At 41.4% G+C, this 24221-nt stretch overlaps 2 protein-coding genes across 3 annotated transcripts; one reads left to right on the top strand and one right to left on the bottom strand.

Annotated features, from left to right (window-relative positions):
* Nucleotides 1–5858: 5858 nt before the first annotated feature.
* On the top strand, nt 5859–11701 carry LOC118231039 (E3 ubiquitin-protein ligase TRIM39-like). Its single transcript, XM_035424466.1, has 8 exons — nt 5859–5993; nt 7201–7656; nt 7876–7971; nt 8469–8711; nt 9121–9268; nt 9717–9761; nt 9934–9960; nt 10612–11701. Exons 2-8 carry the CDS (start codon nt 7207–7209, stop codon nt 11145–11147), a joined length of 1545 nt encoding a protein of 514 aa, XP_035280357.1. The 5' UTR covers nt 5859–5993; nt 7201–7206; the 3' UTR covers nt 11148–11701.
* A 1307-nt stretch (nt 11702–13008) lies between these two features.
* c8a (complement component 8, alpha polypeptide) lies at nt 13009–21999 on the bottom strand. 2 transcript variants are annotated; one of them, XM_035424464.1, is made up of 11 exons: nt 21765–21999; nt 21516–21648; nt 20450–20594; nt 19416–19563; nt 18579–18768; nt 17487–17669; nt 16306–16546; nt 15697–15810; nt 15054–15208; nt 14530–14755; nt 13009–13669 (listed from the first exon to the last, which is right to left on the bottom strand). In XM_035424464.1, the coding sequence occupies exons 1-11, from the start codon at nt 21866–21868 to the stop codon at nt 13521–13523; spliced, it is 1788 nt and encodes a 595-aa protein (XP_035280355.1). In that variant the 5' UTR covers nt 21869–21999; the 3' UTR covers nt 13009–13520. The 2 variants fall into 2 exon arrangements, with proteins under 2 accessions (XP_035280355.1, XP_035280356.1); XM_035424465.1 differs by having other exon boundaries at nt 21516–21630; nt 21765–21997.
* Nucleotides 22000–24221: the final 2222 nt, after the last annotated feature.

Genomic DNA, 24221 nt, shown 5'->3' with positions numbered 1-24221 from the left:
TTGAATGAATGACTTATAGACAGTGTTTTGTGTGAGTGAGTAATTTGGCTTTTTTTTGCATTGAAAACATATTTTTCATGAGATTAATATTTTATAGCATTTATGAATGCCTATGCTGGGTTTATGAAGGGGGTTGTATTGCTCTTATGAAGGATCATTCATAGTGTTGCCGGTTTTTATAATATTTACATTTTTTAAAAATTTTTGTATACCTGAGAGCTCATTGGCCAGCAGAGTAGTGACGCCTGCACGTGCCACAGGAGACTTGTCTGACTGGAATCTTGGCATTCCCGCCTTACCACCTGTCCACTGCGTGGTCAGTGGAACACTATTATCTCAGAACTGACAGAGCTTACACCACATCCTCTATGATGACTTTGACATTAATCTTAGTTTTTCTCAAGGAAACCGCCAAAAGGAATTAAAATTAAGGCATTAAAATATACTTTAATTAATATAAACATTTTTAGTCAACTTTAACTTGATTAAATGGTCTGTCCTTTCTTCCTGCTTTCCTTATAAAGCTTCTGTCATTGGTCCTGAGATAACTTTACTATTCACTTACCAAAGCAAACGCCACAGGGCTATTTTTGATGGATTGTTGTCGAACAGCTGTGGATAGTAACAGTGACGGAAGGCAATGGCCTTTGGCCTAGTTTAGAAACACAGGACGTGCAGTATTCAGATAAACTTGATCGGAATAAGATAAATGGTATGTTATGATTGGATCGCTACTTTCAGCATGAGTTGTTCTGAGAAAACAGTTTGATGCAATAATTTCTAAGAAGCACCTTTGTTTACTTGTTTGTCTTTTTAGAATTCCACAATTTAGCATTCACAATTATTAAATTATTTTATTTTATTCATTGTTCATGCCAATGAGCACATAGCCGCAACAGCAAATCTACATTTTTAGGCATTTCCCACATGTGCACAGCACATAAAGTTTGTTTCTGACTCTTTTTATGTTAATTTCACAGGGGCCCGCCTAAATCATCAGACATATTTATAGCTTCTTTAGCTATGCCCCTCGTTTCTGGTCAATATGCGGTCATCCAGTTCTTTGTGCCCTCAAGCTATTATATGGAGACGACAGTCAACAAGATAACATCTGTGATGCATAGCTTATATTTTCCCAGACTATGCCATCATTCCTCTCATTCTGATTCCAAGAATTGGTTTTGACAATGGTATATACTGTAGTGGGAGGGGGGGTTGGTCTGGGGACATTCTAGATCAAACAAACTGCAGCATTCTGGATGAGCTGCCAAGTTCTGTTTGCAGAGACAGGCAAACTTAAAAAACTTTTATAAACCAAACAAAGACAGCTGTCAGATTAATGTGCTTGGATGTAGTTCATGTCTGCTTTGACAAAGTGTTCAATAGTTGTCATAATCACGTAATCTGCAAGTTTTTTTTTTTTTACCAATTTTGATAAAACACTGTCTAATGATTCATATGCAGAAGCCTATTTCACATTCTGTCCTCACACTTTTTTGTTGTCCTACATTTGAACTCTTCAAAAGGTAAGCATACTTATGTCACCTAGCCAGGTTTTCACATATTACATTACATTCATTTGGCAGACGCTTTTATCCAAAGCGACGTACAAGAAGTGCATTTTCATGATCGTAGACAACTGCTGAACACGGGTTCAGTAAGGTACAATTACTTATTTTGTACAGCTATTTCTAGCTGAGAACAATGAACACTATCCTGGTCTAACATCTGCAAAGCCAAACTAGGCAGAAGATTAAGCTAGAGTATTAGGACAAATACAATTTACCAAGAAGTGCAGGGATGGGGCAACATGTAACAAGTGACAAGGAAAAAGGGTTTTTTTTTTTTAAATATATATATATACACAGCATGGTGGTGGTTATTCTAGGTATAGTCTGAAGAGATGAGTCTTCAGGCCACGGCGGAAGATGGATAGTGAGGGGGAGGTTCGAAGAGGGACGGGGAGTTCGTTCCACCACTGGGGAGCTAGGGTGGAGAAGCTCTGTGATCCCTTTGGGCGGGTGGGAGGGGTTACAAGACGCCCTGCTGCTGCAGAGCGGAGTGGTCGAGCAGGTACATAGAATTGAGTCATGTCCTGCAAGTAGATGGGGGCTGTCCTGTTGGCGGCAGTGTAGGCAAGGGTCAGGGCTTTGAATCGGATCCTGGCAGCGACCGGTAGCCAGTGAAGCGATCACAGCAGAGGAGTGACGTGGGAGAATTTGGGGAGGTTGTAGATGAGCCGGGCAGCGGCATTCTGAATCATCTGTAGTGGCTGTATGGCACAGGCTGGCAGGTTTGCAAGGAGAGAGTTGCAGTAATCAAGGCGAGAGGTCACCGTAGCCTGGACGAGCAGCTGGGTGGAGTGCGTCGTCAGGTATGGTCGAATCCTCCTGATGTTGTATAGGAGGAATCTGCAGGACCTTGATGTTGCCTTGATGTGCTCCTTGAGGTCCAGTTGGTCATCCAGGACCACCCCCAAACTCTTGGCAGAGTGAGAGGCAGTCACTGTGGTGCCATCAACCGTGATTGAGAGTTCACGAAGCAAGGAGGTCTTGTGCGGGAAGAAGAGCAGCTCAGTTTTGTTGAGGTTGAGCTTCAGATGGTGGCTGGCCATCCAGGTGGAGATGTCAGCCAGGCAGGAAGAGATCTTATCATTGACCAGTGTGGCCGAGGGGGGGAAAGAAAAGAAGAGTTGTGTGTCATCTGCATAACAATGATAGGAAAAACCATGTGAATTAATGACTGAACCAAGAGATCTGGTGTATAAGGAGAACAGCAGAGGACCCAGTACAGATCCCTGCGGCACTCCCGTAACAAGTGGATGAGAAGCAGAGGCAGACCCCTTCCAGGTGACCTGGTAGGTCCTATCTGCAAGATAGGAAGCGAACCAAGACAGGGCAGTCCCGGCAATTCCCATCCCAGCCAAGGTGGAGAGGAGTATTTTATGGTTGACCGTGTCAAAAGCTGCAGACAGGTCAAGAAGGATCAGGACAGAGGAAAGGCGTGAGGCTCTTGCAGTGGCAAGTGCCTCCGTCACAGCTAGGAGTGCAGTCTCTGTTGAGTGCCCAGATCGGAAGCCAGACTGGTGAGGGTCTAGCAGGTTGTTCTGATGGAGAAAAGAGGTTAATTGTTTAAGAACTGCTCGTTCGAGGGTTTTGGACAGAAAGGGTAGAAGGGATACGGGTCGATAATTTGCTACATCGGAGGGGTCTAAGGTGGGTTTTTTGAGTAGTGGGGTAACACGAGCCGTCTTAAAAACAGAGGGAACATGACCAGAGGAGAGAGAGGAATTAACAATGGAAGACAGATAGGGAAGGAGCTCGCTGGAGATAGATTGGAGAACTTTAGATGGGATGGGGTCAAGTGGACAGGTGGTTGCGCGATGAGAGGTGATGAGTTGTAATACATCAGAGTCCTCCAGCATTTCAAAGGAGGTCAGTGTGGCTGTGGGGTTGTCCTGGGGGGTTGGGGGGCTCACTGCATGGGCGAAGGAGTTCCGGATTGTAGCCACCTTTCCTTCAAAGGCGGCCAGAAAGTCATCTGCGGAGAGGGAAGAGGGAGGTGGGGGTGGAGGAGGAATGAGGAGGGAAGAGAAGGTGGAGAATAGTTTACGTGGATTAGAGACACATGCGCTGATCTTGGATTGGAAAAAAGAGGCTTTTGCAGACGTGAGGGCAGATGTAAAAGTCGCCAGCAGGGTATGGTATGCGGTCAGGTCATCAGAGGATCGGGACTTTCTCCACTTTCTCTCTGCAGCCCGCAGTGATGTTCTGCTGGAGCGTAGTGACTCGGTCAGCCATGGGCAGGGGGGTGAGGAGCGTGCTGGTTTGGAGACAAGAGGACAAAGTGAGTCGAGGGACTGAGAGAGGCAGGAGTTGAGGGTGGAGGTGGCAAGGTCAACTGGCAGGTTAGAGAAAGACGCAGGAGGGGGAAGTGTAGACAGAGCAGTGGAGATGAGGGAGGATTGTGACAGAGTAGGGAGATTTCTCCTGAAAGTTACTGTGGGTGAGCTATTAGATGAATTGAGGGGGAGTAAATAGGAGAGGGAGAAAGAAAGAAAGAAGTGGTCTGAGACATGGAGGGGAGTCACTGCAAGTTGGGGAATGGAGCAGCCTCTGGTGAATACAAGGTCTAGTTGGTTACCAGCCTTGTGTGTGGGGGGGAGGAGGACAGGGATAGGGCGAAAGACTGGAGGAGTGAGGCAACCCTGGACAGTTGGGAGGTTTCTGGTGGGAGGTTGAAGTCTCCCAGTAGAATAGCAGGAGTGCCATCCTCGGGGAGGGAGCTCAGGAGAGTGACTTAAATAGCTTAAATAGCACCAGGTGAAGCTACTCGAAATTAGCTCAACAATACGGGGCAGTTAAACACCAATCCCCACACAGTTTCACTAACGCCTTTAACTAACTAACAACAGCAAGTCAACTACAGATATTCTCAGCTAACGCCCAACTAAGCTTGCTGACTAGCAACAGTTGAGACAAGTTTTAAAAAAGATTAGGCTACTGTAAGAAAAAATAAGGTTCCGGACGAGAAAATCTTGGTCTTCGTAGAAACTGTCTTTATTGGCAAAATATGGCAGCAACAGAAAATACACGTAGCATGTACTCTGGGAGCATCGAAGTCAAAATGCACCCGACTGTCTGTCTTGGCCTTCTTTTAAGCTGTTAGTTGTGATTTGATTAGTGGTACCAGTGATGATTGGTGAGTGAGATGATTAGTTTCTGTCAAGAGTCACACAATGCCTTAGCAACTCTGCTTTGTTAATCACTCCCGAGTCAGTTTCATTCACCTTTCTCCCTCTCCTGGCTGATTGTATCAATATGGCACTGTCAGTCTTTACAGTGATACTGAAGTCTTGTGAGCTGTGAACTAAGGCTTTCTTTCATCAGTGGGCCCAAGTATTGCGTTTTGGCACAACCTCTGTATTGAAGATTTGTAGTTGAACTAAAAATCTTACACTACCTAAATTACACACAACTATGTTCGCTAACTAGCAACAGCAGAAACAAATTAAGTTATGATACGCTTATCTGAATCGCGGGGGACGGCAGAAGCGACGACACAATCAGATGCACATATGAATGCTTCACAGGATTTTTGAAAGCGGAACGTGCCATTTAAGCTCATGGGTACATTTGACAATTAACTGTTACTGTACTACATTGCCCAGCACAGTGGAACTGATTGCCATAGCAACATTGACAATGGTAAAAACAGAGGATTGTGCAGCCAATTAGAGCATTTTTTACCACTAATTTCTACACACAGTAGTAGATATTTAATGTTTGAATTCTACTTAATAGGTAAAGAGTTCAACAGCATCAAATGGTCTTGAAAACAACTGCCCCGAATTTCTATGCATTCACTTTCTAGACTGTTACAAGGAAATTCTTCATTGCGTGCATAGATAGTTCTGACATAATGCGGCTTAAGAGGGTAAATAAATCCCTCTGAACATTAAAAGCACCTAATTAACAAAAATTAACAGCTTGTTAAAATAATGTGATTGCAACTGTGGTTGGAACAAAAGCCAGCATACACAGGACCTGGGCTGGGAACCACTGACATTAAACATGTCATCGCTTAGGGGAGGTTACAGCCTGCACGTGAGGAATGCACCTCACTGGATTCTGTTTAGAGTGAACAAAAACCAAAACAGGGGGCTAAACTAAGACTATGAACCTACCGGAAGCTAAGCCCACATTGACGCATCCACGAAGTCGCTTGGTTCCAGTCAGGCCAGTTTGTTCACATTGCACATCTCTGGAGGTTAGTGTAGGAGGAGCTTGGGGAATGGGGGTGGGAGGAGGGGGGTTGGGGGGGCGTGTGTCTCAACACACAACAAAAGCCGCACGCGTGCAGGTGCTCCACAACAACTCTCCAGCTCTCCACTCCACAGAGCGCAGCGGTCTTTGCCTACACTGACAGAGAGAGAGAGGATCCAGGGACACGGTCAGAGAGCCAGAACTCTGCATTCAGCCCAGCAAATCCAGGTATTGTGAAGTCAATTTCTGCACCGGTGCAAGGGACCAACTATAGGGCAAGCTGAGATTTTTGGGTCTCCCCATGTCCTTGGTTGCCTTGTTGCTCATGTCAGCATCACCTGCGTTTCTCTCTTGTTCAGATTGAGCTTTCCCTGCAATCTGTAAAGGGCCAGTGTGGATTTTGGGTACAGTCTTCTGTTCAAGTCCAACACTAAATCACTTGATTCAACAGATCAAGGTCTTGATTAAAGACCATGATGAGTTGAATAGGTGAAAATATCCAGATTAGACATGTATGTCCCTGCTCCATTCTTTAGTTTGTTTTTTTTCTGCACTCTTGTTGTTAAATGTAATGTTCTGCTTCCGGATGGGTGCTCTGTTTACGTATGCGTGTGTGGTATCATGATGTTTTGTGTTTTTACGGTGAGTGTGCCACATGGCTCATACAGTAATATGAAGTTATATTTAGCTCCACCACATATATCTTTTGCAATGTGTTCACTTTCTTCCATGGGCATTTTAATTCATTTTGGTGTTTTAAAATAAGGTATATATGGATTAAGGATGTATATTATTTTTTATACTTTCATATGGACTAATATCTTAATCATACAGAGTCTCTAATTTATGGGAAATTAATAAATAATACCAGATCACATTACCGTGATGTGGTGTATAATCCTATGTAAATCAGCCTTCCCGAGTCAGTCTGTATTGACAGAACTATGTGAGGATAAAGGAATCTGAATAGTGATTTTAATGATTGACGCTCGTGGGCTCCTCATTTTGACAAAACCAAGCCTCTAGCAAAGAAATGTGTCTGTTGTCCCTCCTTCCCTTTGCAAATACCCTAAACATGCAAATACCTGACCCCAGGGTGATGTGAGGCAGTTTGGGCCCCTGAAGGGCAGGTGTGCCCCCCTGTTAGTTACTCCCACCCTGCCGCACGTGCACATATATGTTGTATTGTGTGTTCCTGTGTATTAGCTTTTTCTATATTTCTATATTATTCTATATTTACTAAATATATTCTAATGCTATGTATAATTTTCTCATATGTATACTCTGTTCAGCCATTTTATACGTATCAGATCTTTTTACAAGGCTGAAATGTGTGCTTTTCAGGGCTTCTCTGTAAAAGAGAGCCCTGGTCTCAGGAAGACACCCTGCTTAAATAAAGGTTAAATAAAAAATAAGCAAATTTTTAAATTCCCAGGTAGGCATGGCAGAGTTAGAAATCTTCCTGAGCGCGGAGCAGCTCCAGTGCTCCATCTGCCTGGACATCTTCACCAACCCGGCGTCCACGCCCTGCGGCCACAGCTTCTGCATGACCTGCATCGGGAGGTACTGGGACAACAGCAGGGTGTGCAAGTGCCCGCTGTGTAAGGAGACCTTCAGCAAGAGGCCCTGCCTGCACATCAACCGCACCCTGAAGGAGATCACCGAGCACTTCAAGGGCACGCACGGTCAGACCGGTCGGGCTGACCCCCGTCCCACCCCTGACAGGCTGTCCCTCGGCAAGGTCTCCCTGACCAGACTGCTGGGAAGATCAGAGGAGCCTCTGAGCCAGAAGCACCATGGCCAGCTGGAGCTCTTCTGCAAAACCGATGAAGCCTTGATCAGTGAGGGGTGTTTGGAGACAGACCATGAGGCCCACAGGCTCATTAATAAGGTATGTCTGCAGTCACACACACTTAATAATAATAATAATAATAATAATAATAGTAATAATGATAATATTTTTTTGATGTCAATTTATTTGCAAACATTCCCTCTAAAGTGAATGATCTTCCTTCTTGTTTGTGTGGGAAGCCTAGTAAGTAGCAAGTAATCTAAGCATAAAACCCTACTGTGGCATGAGATTCTGATCATATTTCTTTTCCACCTGTAGTCTCATCTTGGCACCAGCCAGGCAGAAATACAGGAGATGATCAAGGACCGGGTTATTAAAACGGAAGAACTCAGGACATCACTGGACAGAATCAATGTGAGTGCTCTGCTGGTTAATGCCCTCTGGACTAGGCACCAGAGCCAAAACACTTCGCAACACTCCTAAAGATTTAGTATGTATCTGACCAGTGCAAAATCATACAGTTCTTCCGGAGTAAATTACATGAAAGTGTAGGACAGCTTTTAGTTTTATTTTTGTCAACGTACAGGATGTTGTGTGAGTGAAAGATATCAGATCAGTATGTGCATCGAAGAAGCGAGTTTTTAACAGCACTTTAAATCAGTCAGCTGTGTTACCTTTTTGTTGTATATATTGAGCCTCAGCCAAGTATTAATGTGACTCACATAATCAAAGACAATAAATAATGAAAGCCTCCCATTTTCTATTCAGGCAGGAAAGCTGTTTGTATTATAATAATGAATACGTAAAATAAATAAACACACAGAATTGGGGATGGCCCCTATTCCATGCTGATGGAAAGGACCCTCAGGACTGAGTGACAGTGTTCCTCTGCGTTCCTTCACCGTGCTCAGGTGTCCACGGAGAGGGAGATGCAGAACACCATGCAGGTGTTCAAGACCCTGGAAAACTCCATTGAGAGTGCTCAGGCCAAGCTGCTGGAGGTCATCCAGATGAACAGGCTGGCGGCCGAACAGCAGGTCGAGAGCCTGATCGAGGAGCTGGAGCAGGAGCTCAGCCAGCTGAGGAAGAGGAGCAGCATGCTCACGCAGCTCTCGCAGCTCTCCCAGGCCGAAGACTACGCCCTCATGCTCAAGGTCAGACAGGCCACGGGGAGAGGGGGTCGTTTTGGGGACCAAAAGAAAGAAACGCCAATTTGGCCTGGTTAATTTAGTGTAGCAATTCTAAACCGAATCAATAAATTGTACAGATTTGTTTATTTTGGAGCTCCAAATTCAAGTCTAAACATTTTATCTCATAAAGCATATTTGTGCCTATAACATCAGGCTGAAATATCAATATAGCATGTAAAAATAAAATGCAGAGTATCAGTATTTAACAGATTTGATGGTAATTGATAATGAAACCTTTACATTTAGGCACATAGGGCTCTGTATGTTTTACTTGGATGAATGCCTCCTTTATACAGTGGTTATTGCAGTGCTTGACTGGTGGTAAGAGGCATCTTAACAAGGATTTCTGTTTGCTCTCCCTTTATCACTGCAGCACTTCCCCACCCTCTGCACCCCTCTGCAAACAAAGAACTGGTCGGGCGTGTCGGTGAACTCTGACATGTGTGTGGAGGAGATACACAGGACAGTGTCACAGCTGGCCGAACGATTCCAGGAAGAACTGCAAAGGCTGCCAGAAAGGAGTAAGTACATGCATCTTTACCCTGGTCCCTTCTCTCTTTCTCTTTAATATGTTATAGGTCAATGGATGGCTTGGCATGATTCGCCTGCCACAGTCAGTCATTGGTTTCTTATCAGCAGACTACAAACTGGATACTGAAACTCATTTCACATCTGAGTTTTGGCTTATACAGGCTCATAGTGCCAGCCTGCCTAGTGAGACTACTTTCTATCTAACACAGGTGTAATGGCCAGATAATAGGTAATCCACAGGTGCTGTACATCTCAGCTCATACCTTGGCCTCTGGTTAAGGAAATATTGTTCCTGTTGTAGGTCCATATGCTAGCCTAAGCCTCAGTAAAGTCAACTCTCTATGGACACAGTTATTAAATGTAGAATGAATCTGGTGTAGCTTCAGTGAAGTAGACTTATGAACGCAGACCTTTAAAAATGTCTTTCTCTTGGAACAGGCATTCTTTTTCCAATGGAGCCCTCCCCGATGACACTACAGCCAAGTAAGAAAAGATTTAGTGACAGATTCTTTCTATTTTCTGTTCTCCTAAACAGATTATATTCATTATATTCTGAATTACAGTACTCCAACCATATTAGACCTCACCCCATACCCCAAAAACACTACTGCTGTATCAGTTTACTAACTTTTTTAATGTTCTTTTTTAATTTCAGAAGAAACCATGATGCAAGACTATGCAGGTTTGTGTCTCTGATTTGGCATTTTATATCATAAATGTTGACCCTAGTATCCTTTTTAATGTTTTTTTTTTTTAATTACATAATGTTACCATTTTATGGTTTTTTGTGAAAAATCAACAAAGGCAAAAAGAAGTGATTAAATTGGGTGTTTAGATTCATTCACATAATTAGCTTGTGTAGCTGTAAAACCTTTCAATGCAAAGAACACCTCAATCTCTTGAATTACAATTGATTGGACACACAGTTTATTTGTCTTGTCAGAACACATCTGAACATGAACAATCATTAAATTAGTAAACTTTGCCACTCTGGAACTGTGTGTGTTGTACATGTTGCTGTCTGGTTCAAACAGTATGGTTCATTCTTAAAACAAGGTGGATTTTTCCATGTATTGCAATCTATGTAGTATGAACTCTGAGTTAACAGCATTCTCAGCAGTTTCTGTATTAGGCTAGTGGAGATGACAGTGTGTAAAGACTTTTGTCAGTGTTGTTTTAACAGCAGCCATTTGTCTTAGTGAGCTTTTGCCTAAAGGAGGAGGTGATTTATGAGACTATCAGTTCTCTACCCCACACAATGGGTGCAATTTTAATGCATATAGTCCATTTACCTCAGTATTCAGAGTCATGCTCTTTCCTTGTTGCTCCACAGTGGACGTGACATTTGACTGTGCGACGGCCCACCCTAAGCTCGTCTTGTCTGAGGACGGGAAGCAAGTTTGGTGTGGAGACAAGACCAAGGCGGTCCCGAACAACCCAGAGAGATTTGATCGTGTGGTCTGTGTGTTGGGTCGGGAAGGTTTTACTGGGGGAAGGCACTACTGGGAGGTTGGGGTGGCAGGCAAGACAGACTGGGACGTAGGCGTGGCCAGCTATTCCACACACAGGAAGGGCAAACTCATCGTCAAACCCAGCCATGGCTATTGGTTCCTGAGCCTCAGGGACAACAGTAACTTCAACGTAAAGGCTCGATCATCACACTCTGCCAAACGCCACCCAGTGCCCCAAACAATAGGAGTGTTTTTGGACTACGAGAGGGGACAGGTGTCATTCTACAACGTAGACACTAAGACGCACATCCACACTTTCACCGACACCTTCTCAAAAACCATATATCCCTTCTTTAGTCCCTGTGGAAATAAGTCAGGACGAAATGAGGCACCCCTTGTTATTACATCAGTGCACTGATGGAGACTCTTTACAGAGATAGGGGCCATCACTATTCATTTGCTTATTTAGAATGGCATTGGGCACATTACCCTTATACAGAGTTTCTGAAGTCCAGTCCTGGGGACTGGCGTTGTATGCTGGTTTTTGCCCCACCCATACCAAGCTATGATAAAAGCAAAGCATTGTGCACACTGCTTCAATTTGTTATAACATCCTTAATTGTATTGTATATATTGTTCAAATATGAAATGGAAAATTATGTCCTTGCAGTCATGCAGTGGTTGTTACATTTGAATAAAATCATGGTAGGTTTTAAATATTGTAAAGATAAAGTACACTACTAATATCATAACATACTTTAATTTCTTTCTGTAGGATGTCTTTGTTGTAATATACTTGTATTGAGGTGTGTGCTTATGTTTTCGATTTAACTGCAAGAGATGTGATGCCTTGTTACACATGAATGTGTTTAGTAATATCAACTAACAATATGCTGAACGTATGTTGAAATGTTTTTTTCCTTTTTCTTCTTATTGATACTTTTAAATGAATTCCAATAAATACCATAAAACGATGTGTCACTTTATGTTCAAAGTTCTTTTGAACACACCTTTTTAAAAAAGCAAACTTAGAAATTTGAGGAGAAAGAGAAATTGTGAACACTACTTTCTGTTTTTCTTTTCCCGCACCTTGGTAAATGAGGAAGAACTATAGGTCTTAGTGGCTGTGCACCTCTATAACTGTTGTGGCACATATGTGACAGTGTATTGCAGAGCTGTGTTGAGGTTGTGTGTTTGTGGCTCACCTCAGCAAGCTGTTTATTTTGAAAAGGCAGTACTGGAATGTGAACCCAGAACCTACTGTTTACAAGACACTTATTTCATCAGAAAACAATTCACTAAATTTTCTATAAAACTTATAATGAATTACCTTGTTACCTTTATATGTCCACTGCAGAGACATCTGTGATTTTTGGTACAAGCCTCTCCTACAGGAAGCTTATTTTCCAGCACTGCAGTGCTGTTGTTCTCCATAAATTAAAATTAAAAAGTAGAGAAGCAGTCGAGTGGGGATTCCAGCTCAAAGCCCTTGATCTCAAATCAGAGATTTCCCCCTCTGTATGGATTCAAATCAACAGCCCACACAATCAAAGCATTGGTTGATAAAACTACTTTACAAAAAATACAACAGCCATACTTTTGAATCATACTGAGTGGTCTGACAAATTTGTAAGTTTATGAAGAAAATTTTAAGATATTTCTGATTTCACTGAGTCTGAAAAGGACCGGGAGCAGTTGTACAGCTCCTGTGGCACAATCAGTTAGCGTGCGGTACTTATATGACAGTGCACTGCAGAGCCATGCCGAGGTTGTGAGTTAAAGCCTCACCTGGAGCAGGTTGCCTTTTGAAGGGTGTACAATTAAAATCAATTTGATACCTGCTAAATGAATGCAATGAAACAAAGTAGTTGAGCTCTGATGGAGAGATGTTTCCTGCTTGAACACTTGCTCATTTCTGTAAATTAACCTGATTGAGTCTGAGCGGATTTTATATGTTAAATATTTTGATTTAACTTTATAAAACAATAAAATCAGGATTTTAAGTCAATGGACAATTTTTGGCAGAATTTTGCAGTATAATTGGTTAACGGGTGGTAGTTTAACAATGCGGTGAATGGCATATTGAGGCTGCGAGTTTGAGCCTTATCTGCAGAAAATAACCTTTTCAGCAGCGTGTGGAGGTGCTTATGAAGTAATTAAAGCAACGATAACTGCAATAACTGTGTTGAAATGGTGCCCTTGAGACTTGAGCACTAGTGCTTGCAGGACAACTGCTTTGACCATGTACACCATAGGGAGATATGCTATGAACTTAAACATTTAAAGTTACCATGATACATTTAGTCAAATGAATTTAAACATTTAGAAAACAACACAATGTCTCTACTTTCTTAGGTCAACCAAATATGACATATTTTACTGATATCAGCAGCCTGTTCGTCTGACATTTTTTGCGCTGGTGAGGCCAAAAATGTTATTTTCTAGAAGTAATTACTATTTACCAACACTTGTGCCATGGCAACTAATTGTGTTTGCAATGTACTGTGACGCCTAAGGTTAAAAATATTCAGATATTTCTGTTGTGCCAGCGGCTAAAAGCTCTGCAGGGTGATACATAATTGTCCATAGCAGGTTTGGAGGTTTAATAACAGTTTATGGCTGGTGGGCTGCACAATGAAAAGTGACAGTTAGCCACATGCATTTTGATGAATGTTCATGCTGTTCGTCGTGCTACAGTTGGATGGACCTGCAACTACATTTGGGTATTCTGTATTGAAAAAAAGGAAAATAAATGAATTTACAAATATTTCAAAACGAAGAGAAAGTGAGGTCAGCAGCTGTGCGTCTGCGTAGCTTGACCCAGGCAAGGACGTCCGCCGTTTAGGGGTGTTGGGTTGTTGCACTGACGTTGTCTAGTTTTCTGATTTGACTGACAGGTTGACCAAGGGCTCCAGCAACTCCAGGATCCATGGGTCGGACCTGTCAGAAAAGTTAACATGCTGAGCAGTTGGGCACTGTTGCGGTAATACAAGTTCTCAACAGGCAGGGGTGCCATTTCACACAGCTGAAGCAATGCTGTCACTGAAATAAGATGTGATTAACTGATGAAAGATTCAAAAACTTGTCAACCAGTGTCATAAAACCAGTACAAATTTTCAAAAGCTGGTTCATATTGTTATTACAAAAATTACCTTCTCTGCAAAAATAAACTTAATTTTGATACAGAGACATTATATTTAGAAAAATACAATCTTGCACTCTCTTTGGAGAATGAAGCCAGTATTAATGTTGAAATTATTTACAGGCAATCCATTATATGGACCTATATAGCAAGGGTGGGAAAGGAAGGAACTATCTGTTTTTGGGCTTCATGTCAACTTCATGTCAAGTTTTCTTGATAAGCTTCTGTATTGCACTGTTCTTTGGGCCCTATATAAAGTTTGATGCTGTAGTCTAATTTGAGCGAACCCGGCATTGGTGTATGCAGCTAATTAGCTAATTGCACCAGGTTAATTTGTGGAAACAAAGTTTATATTTTATAATATAAAGGTGAACATACATCTGAGAGGGTGAGGCACAGGATGATGAAAAATAACAAGAAAAATAACAACAGCAACTGTGAGTATTTAATAAATAAATTACATCTGAACCACAGAATATGTAGCTATGTTTATTTCTAAGGAAACAAAATGGCAGAAAATATCACATCTGGCAGGAAGTGACTTTCCCAGCCCTGCTTGATGGTATAGAAAAACAGGCAGTGCCAGAACAATGTGTAAGCGCCTTCAGCAAAGTTGGACCCCTATGTAGCCATGAGCTGGGAGAAGCCAGTCACTCACCTTTCCTATCAGTTTCCTCGCAGGCTATGCCCCTGTACCCCTGCTTGCAAAGGCAGAGGCAGGACGTCCCCTGGAGGATGGGCACTCCGTTGTTCCTGCAGGGGGCACAGCGGCAGGAGCCAAATTCATGCAGGTACTCTTCGTAGGCCCTCTTTAGATGGGCCACTTTCCCTTTCATGGATCCACCCACAGTGCTGAAACGGACCAGCTCATACAATGGGAGCATCTGCAATGGATGTGCAATGGGAAAGAAGAGCACCGAGTTAAGGAGAAAGTCCTTTCACTGCTATATATGGGACCCCTGTGTATGCTCATTTTTTCCAAGTGAAATTTGAAAGCTAATTCCAGCATGAGGTATTAATTGAACTCTAATGTGCAATGGGGCCCATATTATACACGCCTGCTTGATTTCAATTTGATTTACTAGTGAATCATGATTTGAACATTGAACAGCAATGGATGAAGCTCAGCTGTCTGTGAGACAGTATCTCTGCAGGGGAAACAAAAGCAAGCGGTTGGTTCACCTCAAATTCAATGACAGCAGGGTTATACTTCAGCGAGTCACCCCATTTGCTGTAGGACTTCTCATCTCTCACCAACAGGCCTCGGGTGGCTGCAACATTGCCCCCTTGGATTCTACTGATCACATCCTTTATGAAACTGTCAGAAGACTGTTTATCTGTGTCAGGAAGGAAATTCCTTTTAATGGAAAATCACTGACCATGAATGTCCAGTCATAACCTGGCAGCTATCTAATACACCAGCTTTATATTATATAGTATAATATCTGGTTAAATGATTGACAAACTAAAAATAAGATGATTTTTAGTAAGCCTTTTCTGGAGCAACAAGGAAAAGCTTGTTCTTCGTTCATTGTGACATCCAGATAGTAAGCATTTGCTATGGCCTTGAGACTTGGCAATGTCTGTTTTACAGGTGGATATGCATTTTCAAAGTTTATGTTTGAAAATCACTCCATTCTGGCTAATCAAAGCCAACAACTACAACTGTAACTCAAGAAAAATTTGTCCCTATCAAGTAAGTACAAAAGCTACTCAAATTATTATAATTTTTTTCATTTAACATTTGGTTCTACTCTGTATTTAAGAACACGTGCTGAATTAATCCAGTCCTTAGTAAATTATGACTTAAATAAACAATACATACCACTGTCAAGTTGCCCAGTCTTTTCACAACCTGACAACTTCAGTTTCACATTTATATTCGGACTCCACCCCAATGATAGACCAAGACATAGTCCTGCCTGCTCTCCAGTCATTTCTTTAAAGAGAAGTGATAGAAAATAAGCAAAGATTAGTTTTAATTTCTTTCTGTTTTCCAGCTACTGTGGACACTTTTAAGCGGTGTCTAAAGACTCATTTGTTCAGACAGGCTTTTAATTGATGCCCAAATTTTTTTATGTTGTTTTTACGGATGTGTGTATACATTTGCTGCTTTTATTTGCACCTTGTGAAGCACTTTGTGGCCCTTGTCCTTGAAAAGTGCTATATAAATAAAGTTTACTTACTTACTGTGGGCTTTCTAAAAATTTCTCTTCAATTTTAATTAAAATGTTAACATACGGTTACGAATTAAAGAATTTTGAAATATTTATGTGTGTGTGTGCGTATGTGTATGCATGTGTGCGTGTGATTTTTAAGTGAAGACCTAGAAAACTATTTGCACTGACCCCTCAACAGAAAACAAATTAAAAATGCGTGCGTAGACAAATCAGAGTGTCACTTGTCACGGTCAGATGAGGAAGGAAAGACATACCAGACTGTGCCATGGCCTTTTTATTGATGACCACAATGTACTCGAGAACTCCTCCCATGATCCCAGAGGTGATGTAATGTGTCCCATACTGGCTGAGGAAGCGAGAGTATGTGCCAAAGTCGTACTCCTCTGGCAGCTCCACAAGGGACTGGAACAAGTCCTCATCCAGCATCAGACCGCTGCTCCTCATTTTGAACTGCGCAGTCTGTACTTTGGACAACAGCCTCACGAATCCCATGTTCTGAAGAAATGACATGACTCATCAGACAGTCTCTTCCCATTCAAACCACGAAGCAGTAAAACCAGTACACACTAGAGACCTTTCTCAACCACTTTCTCAGTGGGCTAGTATCTGTCACACTGAAGTTGCCAGAGCCAAGTGATTCCTCACTCAGTTTGAATGTAGTGAATCGGGTATGGCACATAACTTCACGGTAAAAGAAAAAAATAGTTCTGAATCTGACATGCAATCCATTAGAATTCTGCATTCTTGCTAATCTTCCTCAGTTCTTCAGTCTTGCCGGAAGCCAGGAGCAAACATTTCTTCTTTGTTCGAGTTTACAGCATATTGCTGCTTTTTTCTGCTATGTCTTTCTTTCTGCTGTGAATCCTTGTGAGACACAGTGCATGCCCATTCATGACATTGATATTATATTAGTCAACAGCTGCACAATTTGCAGACATGGATTTAGCGGTTAGACCAACCGCCACAAATGTGTGAGTGGGAAACAGCTCAACAACTTCACCGGTCTGCAAATCAATACAAACAAGGTTTAAGGCTTAAATGCAATGAAAAAAGTTCTATTTGTGTCCTCTTTAATGAGCACATATTGTGACATATTTAGGTTTGCATGTTTTTATTTGTTTTTTTATTTTTGTATCTGGCAGGAATCTTTCCAGCTCTTTTTTATAGAAGAGTGCCTCCTCTGGTTGATTTGGTGCCTGCATCCTGCCTGTAAAAGCTGTGGAAAACATGTAGTCCTCTCATACAATGACTGCAACTCTGTTGGTGGACTGTGTAGAGAAAATGCACATTTTTTGTGCATTTCATGAAGGACACATGCTAGTCTGCACTCTCTCTAATTCATGGAGGTTGTCTCTTCAGAGCTAGGAAAGGCCCACAAATAGGGCTGGACATTACAAATAAAATGATGAAAACATGTTTTAAAAAAGAAACTTACTTGTTCCTGGTACTGAGAAATATTATTCATGAACTGGGATTCGGAGCTTCCTGACAAACCAAATTCTACCATAGATATTCCGACCGTGATTCCAAGATTGAAGGATTTCTCCTGCTTCCTGGCATTAAGTAAGCTGGAAGCATCTTCATAATATTCACTGGAACCAACAGATTCAGCTTTGCCCTGTGTGAACACCCATACAATTTGTGTAAGTGGTCCTTTATCTTCGTAAATACATGGAATGCTCAGTCACAATTTTCAAATGTGCTACAGTTAGAAAGACCTGATAGATGGTTTATAATGGCACTGCACATTGAATTTACAAGCAAAGAAGTCAAAGACTCCTGCTCCATCTTCAACCCTGCTCACTCACCCTGAATACCTGACTTTGACCATCTAGCTACCTAACATACCTATCTGGACAGCTAGAGGTAACATTACTAACAGGTCCAACAGAAAATATAGTGTCACTTTGTGAACTTCAGCTGTCATTATCAAGGAAAAGTAATTCCAAGGATGATTTTTTTTTCAACTAATATTTTAAATAATATTTGCCAGGTAAAAATCCTGCATAGTATGCCTTTAAAAAAATAATGCATGAATGTGCCAAGAAACTATATTGTCATTATTAATAATCTATATAATGCTTTATAGTAGCTATACAATAATTAATTAACCATAATTAATTCAGCATTAATAACTACACAATGTTGCCTAATATTCAATAAAAGGGTCTGAACTCCTACCATCAGGAGAGTAGATATCTACCTAGGCCCAACATTCTCTTCCATTAATAGTGCTTTCATGTAAGGGTTTTATACAATACAATGACACACACACGCACACACACACAAACACACATGCACGCACACACTTTTAGAAATATTTCACCAAATTATGATGAATTATGATTACACAAACCACTTACTGCTTAAAAATACAAACCTCTTATTTCTAATGCATGCAATATTAAAACACTTCATGCCATGCAACTTATCCATTATTAAAGATCCATATGCTGAATTAATTCTCCAGCTTTATAGGAAGAAAAAAAAAACAATATGCATTGTTGGTGCATAAGCGTATGCTCACCATGAACTGATAGGTATGGAAGTTATAGGGTTTCCGGTAATATTTCTCATCATCATTGTAGTACATGTTTTCACAGAAAGCATCGTACACAAGCTTTCTCCACTCTCCATTGTAGACATATTCACAGATGCCTCCATAGTATGTAGGATCAACAGTGGGTAGGACAAACCCCTGGGACAGTATGTCGTATCTGAATACATAAACACAGACAAGTTGGCAGTGTAGCTTAATGGATAGGGAACTTGGCCTGCAATGCAAAGGTTGTGGGATGAGTTTCCAGGTGGGGCACTGCTGTTGTACTGGTTGTACCATGGTACCTAATCTGAATTTCGTCATTAATTATATATTTATAAATGTATTGTATGTAAGCTGTGTAAGTTCCTCCAGACAGCACATCTGCTAAATGGTAAATGGTAAATGGACTGCATTTATATAGCGCTTTTATCCAAAGCAATTTACAACTGATGCCTCTCATTCGCCAGAGCAGTTAGGGGTTAGGTGTCTTGCTCAAGGACACTTCGACATGCCCAGGGCGATGCCAATGTAATGTAAATGGTACAGGTAGTCATGGTAGAGTGCTGATTTGACACACTTCAGTGGGACTGTAAGCTAAAACATTATGCAGAGCATACACATGATATTATGCTGCATGCGTTGGCTGCACATTGGCAATGTGTAAAGTGTGTGTGCAAAAGTAAGCATGTGTGTGTGACTAGAGATTTACTCACGAAGTGTACACGTGTGCTTAAGCATGTGCATATACTGTATATCTATGTGCAGGCATGTGAATGCACATAGTGCATCTGTGCATATGTGTTCATCTGACGTTAGGATTACCCGCGAGTGGCTGCCTCAGAACCTGGAATGGGGAACAGATGAGAGCAGGGGCCTTCAATAATGTCATCTTCCTCACAGTCATCCTCATCTGACCCGTCCCTGCAGTCCAGGTCTCTATTACAACGCAGCTTCTCGCTCACGCAGCGTCCTAAGGAAACGCACACATCTTGAAGTCACCCAGGTGACAGGGAAATGACAGAATGACACACAAACAGACAGGACTTGAGGTCCACTGAGGTGACTGTGAGAATTCCAGGAAATGATAGTCGAAAATCAAGTTTGACAAAGGGCTGATGATGAAGCAAATGCTTCCTTATATGTCAAGAAGCGACAAAGAGTGAGTTGAGTGAATTACAGATTTGTTCCCCTTAATTTAATATCAACAACTATACAGATACTCATTTATTAAACGTAACCATCAACTTGCGTTCTTCATAACCCCCAATTCCACCACAAATAATGTGTTTACTTATGATGAACTTCTGATGAAGTGTTTCTGTATTCACAAAAATTATTATTTTTAAAATACAGAGAACAAATAGTCAATCCAGATCCAAACTCATTGGGGAAACCCTGAACTGTCTACATACATTCTTAATGCTGTTAATCATGGTTCGAAAATATTTTCCAGCACTGTATTTAAAACTCTGAAAAACTGTTTGTAACATTGCATATTTATGCATGGGGCTTTTTGCCAATGCACATGTTTTATGAGAGGCAGATTCAGTCTACCAAGAAGGTTGCTAGCTATGATGACTGTAACATACTCTGCTGTAGGCCTATATGCATTTATTTTCACAGTGGTAAGATGGCTTTGAATGACCGGGCCTCGTTAGGCGCAGGTTTCATTTCAGCTTAGGGGGAGACAGGTGGAGCACCTAGTTTCGCGTAGTCAATCGTCAAGTCTCACAAGCATGCTAGCTAATTCAGCAACGACTGGAAAATACAGGGCGTGACACGTCTCCCTCCCTCCCCTGAAGACCGAAGCGTTACCGGGCCTTATGGTGTCCGTTACCGGAGCAGAAGTGACTTGCCTGTCTCCGTGCAGGTGAAGGCCTCTGTGCACTTGTGCTGCTTCTCGCAGGCCACGTCCTTGGGGCACGCCTTATCCTCCCACTGCCCGCTCCCGCACAATGTGCCGCCGAACTGAGTTGCCTGCTCCAGGTACTTGAAGCGATGCTACAGGGGAAAAAATAGAGTGCAATCGGCTTGAATGTTTGAATGAACCTGTGGGAACAATGTAGCTTGGAATTAGGACCCACAGGTCAAAATGTTATCTGCCGACATGATTCAATAAATTGATTTTATCTTTGGAGCAAAAGTAAATGTGGGAATTTTCATTCTGCATTTTTATATAAGATGGATGGTCCATTCATAAGGATACTTGAGCTTTTAAGTTAATTTAAAACCAGGATTACACACTGGCAACATAGTTTTCTCACCCTGTCAGTGATATAAGACAAACATGATCACACCATTAGAACAGCAGCAAAGACATCAATAACTAGCCACATTTATCACCACTTAAATGTTGGACTTTGCAGTTCTGTGTGTCTGACTTTATAGTTGCACCATGCTGTATTACACAAGGTTTGACACAAATAGGTTTCTAAAGAAAAGCCTAATCCTGGCATGCTCAGTAGCATTTTATGCCAAAAACCATGACCATTAAAGCACCTCTACCATGTTTGCACTCATGCTTACAGTACCTTTTACTACAGCTTACAAATATATACAAAACTTTTGAACATGCCCAAATTTAATGAATTTGCAGGCCAATTGAAGAAGCTCTAAAACTTACAAATTGCGATATTCCATAAACCAATGTGACACAAACCTGCATTCAAAGATGGTGACACCATAAAATCCACATTTAACATCAGTCAATGATTTAAAAAAAATCATTTTAAGGGCTAACATAACCTCTAGAAGACCACTTACAGTGCTAAGAGACAAATATTGTTGAAAGAACACACAGAAGCGTCAATCATGAAATGTAATGTGTTCGCCCACATTCAAAGCTAAATTGAAGCTAAATTTCACACATAAGTATGGTGGTATGTGGGCGTATTCTAGACATTGCAAGTGAACTCGTATTACCATTGTGCCTTTACATGAAGAGCAGGACGTCCATGCTGACCACGGCTTCATCTTGCAATCAATAGGAGCTGGCGTATCTATGCCTCTGGCCATTCTTACAGTTGCGTTCCGAACCCTTTCAAAGACAACACATCTACTTTGATAAGGAAATTATCAACTTTTTTTATTATTGTAATTTGACTTAGAATGAGGAAAAAGCATTAGATTCCTCTTTCAGCTATAAATCAGATGGAGAAAAGTCTTCCTTACCTGCTTTCCTTTGTTTCCCTCTGATCATAAAATGCCTCCACGGACAGGAAATGATTTATTCCCAACACCACAAGACATGCACATCGCAAGGAGCACAGCATCATGATTTTCTTTTTCCAAGCCACATTTAGGAGAGAATGAACCGTAGGTTACAAGTTCTTAATATCTCCTGTGCCACAGGCAGGCCTTTGAAACCAGTGTGGGAATAAATCATTGACTGACAGTAAACACTGAAAGTTCTATCTGCAGTTAGGCAAACCATTTACCGTAATGCTTGGCTTCTGTTTGTTTGTTTATTTTTTGCTTGGTCCAAAAGGTCACACACACACACATACACACACACACATACACATAAACACACACACACATACACACACATACATACACATAAACACACACACACATACACATAAACACACACAGATTCCTCCATTACATTACATTTATTTGGCAGACACTTTTATCCAAAGTGACGTACAATAAGTGCATATCAAAGGTCACTGGACAACTACAAAACGCAGGTCCGATAAGGTACAGTACTACTTATATAAGTTGTCCATAGCCATGAACATTGTGCGACAAGCAAGGGAGCTGGTAATGACGGAGGACAGAAAGAGAAAGAGTTCACCGGACACAGACTGGATGATTGAGCTTGAGACAACATACGCACCAGCTAAGGCTCAAACTCATAACCACAGTATGAATCAACAATGCACTATCATAGAAGGATGATTTCTCTAACAAGGTTGCACCATAAAATCACCAAAACATAGTGAATAATTGTAAAACAATTATCTAAAAGACTTCACTATCAAAGCAACTCTTGGTTCACTCAGTCTGTTTGTTGTTTGTACCTCTGAGCTGTGGGATAATATTCATTTTGAGTGCTGAAATTCCTCACCAAACTATGGCTTAGTAAAAGGAGGCTAAGGAGGATTTTACTGAGGTTTTGAAATACATATAAGGGATTAACAAACTGACAAACAATAGATTTTCTTGTTATGTCTAGAGGAACAAGGGGAAATAGATGGAAATTAAGAAAGACTAATTCTTCAAGAATATAAAGAATTATTTCTTTACTGTAGAGGTGTCAGTATGTGGAACAGCTTGCGAGGTCATGTAGTAGATGGAGACTACAGTCCGGGCATGGTGCAGTGCTGGATACTCACTAGAATGTAGGAAAATGGCCAACCTAGATTAAATGAATGACCTGATCTCCCTATTCTCACATTTGCATGTATAACAGGCAAATTTAAAACTTTGAGAAATGCAAAGAACGGTGGCACCTTTTTGGAATGAGGATTGGCTTGTTTATACCAAGAATGTATGGCGCTGTCATTTAGCTGATTCAAGCAACTGTTTTGTAAAAAGTAGGTCATACACCCTACACACTAACCCATTACACCGGAATGTTATGTGAGCCATGCGTAAATCCTGAAATCAATCCAGAATTCATGGTAAACTAGTATGTGACGCAAATGGTTCTTTTCCAGCTCAACAGAATATAAACCATACTACTCAGTGGAGTATTTCCTACATTTCGAGAGTATGTTATCCAAGGTCACTCCAAGGTATTCCAGCTCACAATTTAAAATCTTGAACTCCAGGGGGTGCAGTCCATTTAGAGATATCAAGCCCATATCCTGGAAGGCTGCAGCAGCCAATCAAGGCTTTGAGAACAAGATGTGTGGACTAGCCAATGAATAATTAAAATTTGATGCATTTCAGCACAAGTTAAACTTGTGCTGAAACGCATCAAAAACACCCGTGATCATGGGGCTCCACTACATCAAGCTAGTTGTTCGCAGGACCTGACCAGTCACTCTGATATCTGGAAGTTACAGTAGATAAGCAGCAGTGAGTGATGACAGGACACATTTCTTTCCATGATTGTGCATGTTGACTCCTGAAAATTGATTGGGTATTGTTGGGCCAGATGTGAGACACCAAGGAACCTGTTTATTAGGCTTGGGGAAAGCTGTAAATGTGTAAACATCAGAACACGTACTTCAGTTTAAGTCTCACAGATGAGCCCTTGCTGTTCCAGTTGAAGTTGTGCAAAGTTAGTGACTGTGTTTTATTTATTATGTTTATTAGCAAAAGGTGGTATTTTTTCATTCAACACAGAACTAAGGAGTGGTATGGTTTTATACAGTATGTTTATTAAACATTTAACATTTTTATTTTCATATAGTTCATCGGTTTACTGTTTGTGTTTCACACATTCCAACTGATAGAGGAAGGCAATGGACTGCATTGTGGTCAAATGCAAGCCACCTTAACAGAGTTGGCTGTCTTCAGCAACGTTATAGTCAGACGGTGTTGCGAGTCATTCGTGTGTGAAAACAAAGAATCAGAAAAAAAAATAAAATAAATTAAAAGGGGGTGTTGTTTGTAATATGTTGCTTCTGAAGTAAGGCATCTGGCGCCATTTTGGCTCCAAGCGTGGTCAGTCCG

Source organism: Anguilla anguilla, chromosome 7, assembly GCF_013347855.1.
Source record: "Anguilla anguilla isolate fAngAng1 chromosome 7, fAngAng1.pri, whole genome shotgun sequence".
In the NCBI taxonomy this organism is placed as follows: domain Eukaryota; kingdom Metazoa; phylum Chordata; class Actinopteri; order Anguilliformes; family Anguillidae; genus Anguilla; species Anguilla anguilla.
The sequence above is the reverse complement of the archived record's forward strand: the minus strand, read 5'-3'. Positions and strand labels throughout refer to the sequence as shown.

What these genes read in the sequence shown, in the direction of transcription:
- LOC118231039 (XM_035424466.1), top strand. Translation starts at nt 7,207, where the DNA reads ATGGCAGAGTTAGAAATCTTCCTGAGCGCGGAGCAGCTCCAGTGCTCC. An exon ending in CCCACAGGCTCATTAATAAG is followed by an intron (nt 7,657 to 7,875) that starts GTATGTCTGCAG and finishes TTCCACCTGTAG; the next exon opens with TCTCATCTTGGCACCAGCCA. An exon ending in CATCACTGGACAGAATCAAT is followed by an intron (nt 7,972 to 8,468) that starts GTGAGTGCTCTG and finishes CACCGTGCTCAG; the next exon opens with GTGTCCACGGAGAGGGAGAT.
- c8a (XM_035424464.1), bottom strand. Translation starts at nt 21,868, where the DNA reads ATGATGCTGTGCTCCTTGCGATGTGCATGTCTTGTGGTGTTGGGAATA. An exon ending in CTTCATGTAAAGGCACAATG is followed by an intron (nt 20,595 to 21,515) that starts GTAATACGAGTT and finishes TTTCCCCTGTAG; the next exon opens with CATCGCTTCAAGTACCTGGA. An exon ending in TTTCTCAGTACCAGGAACAA is followed by an intron (nt 16,547 to 17,486) that starts GTAAGTTTCTTT and finishes TCATTTCTTCAG; the next exon opens with AACATGGGATTCGTGAGGCT.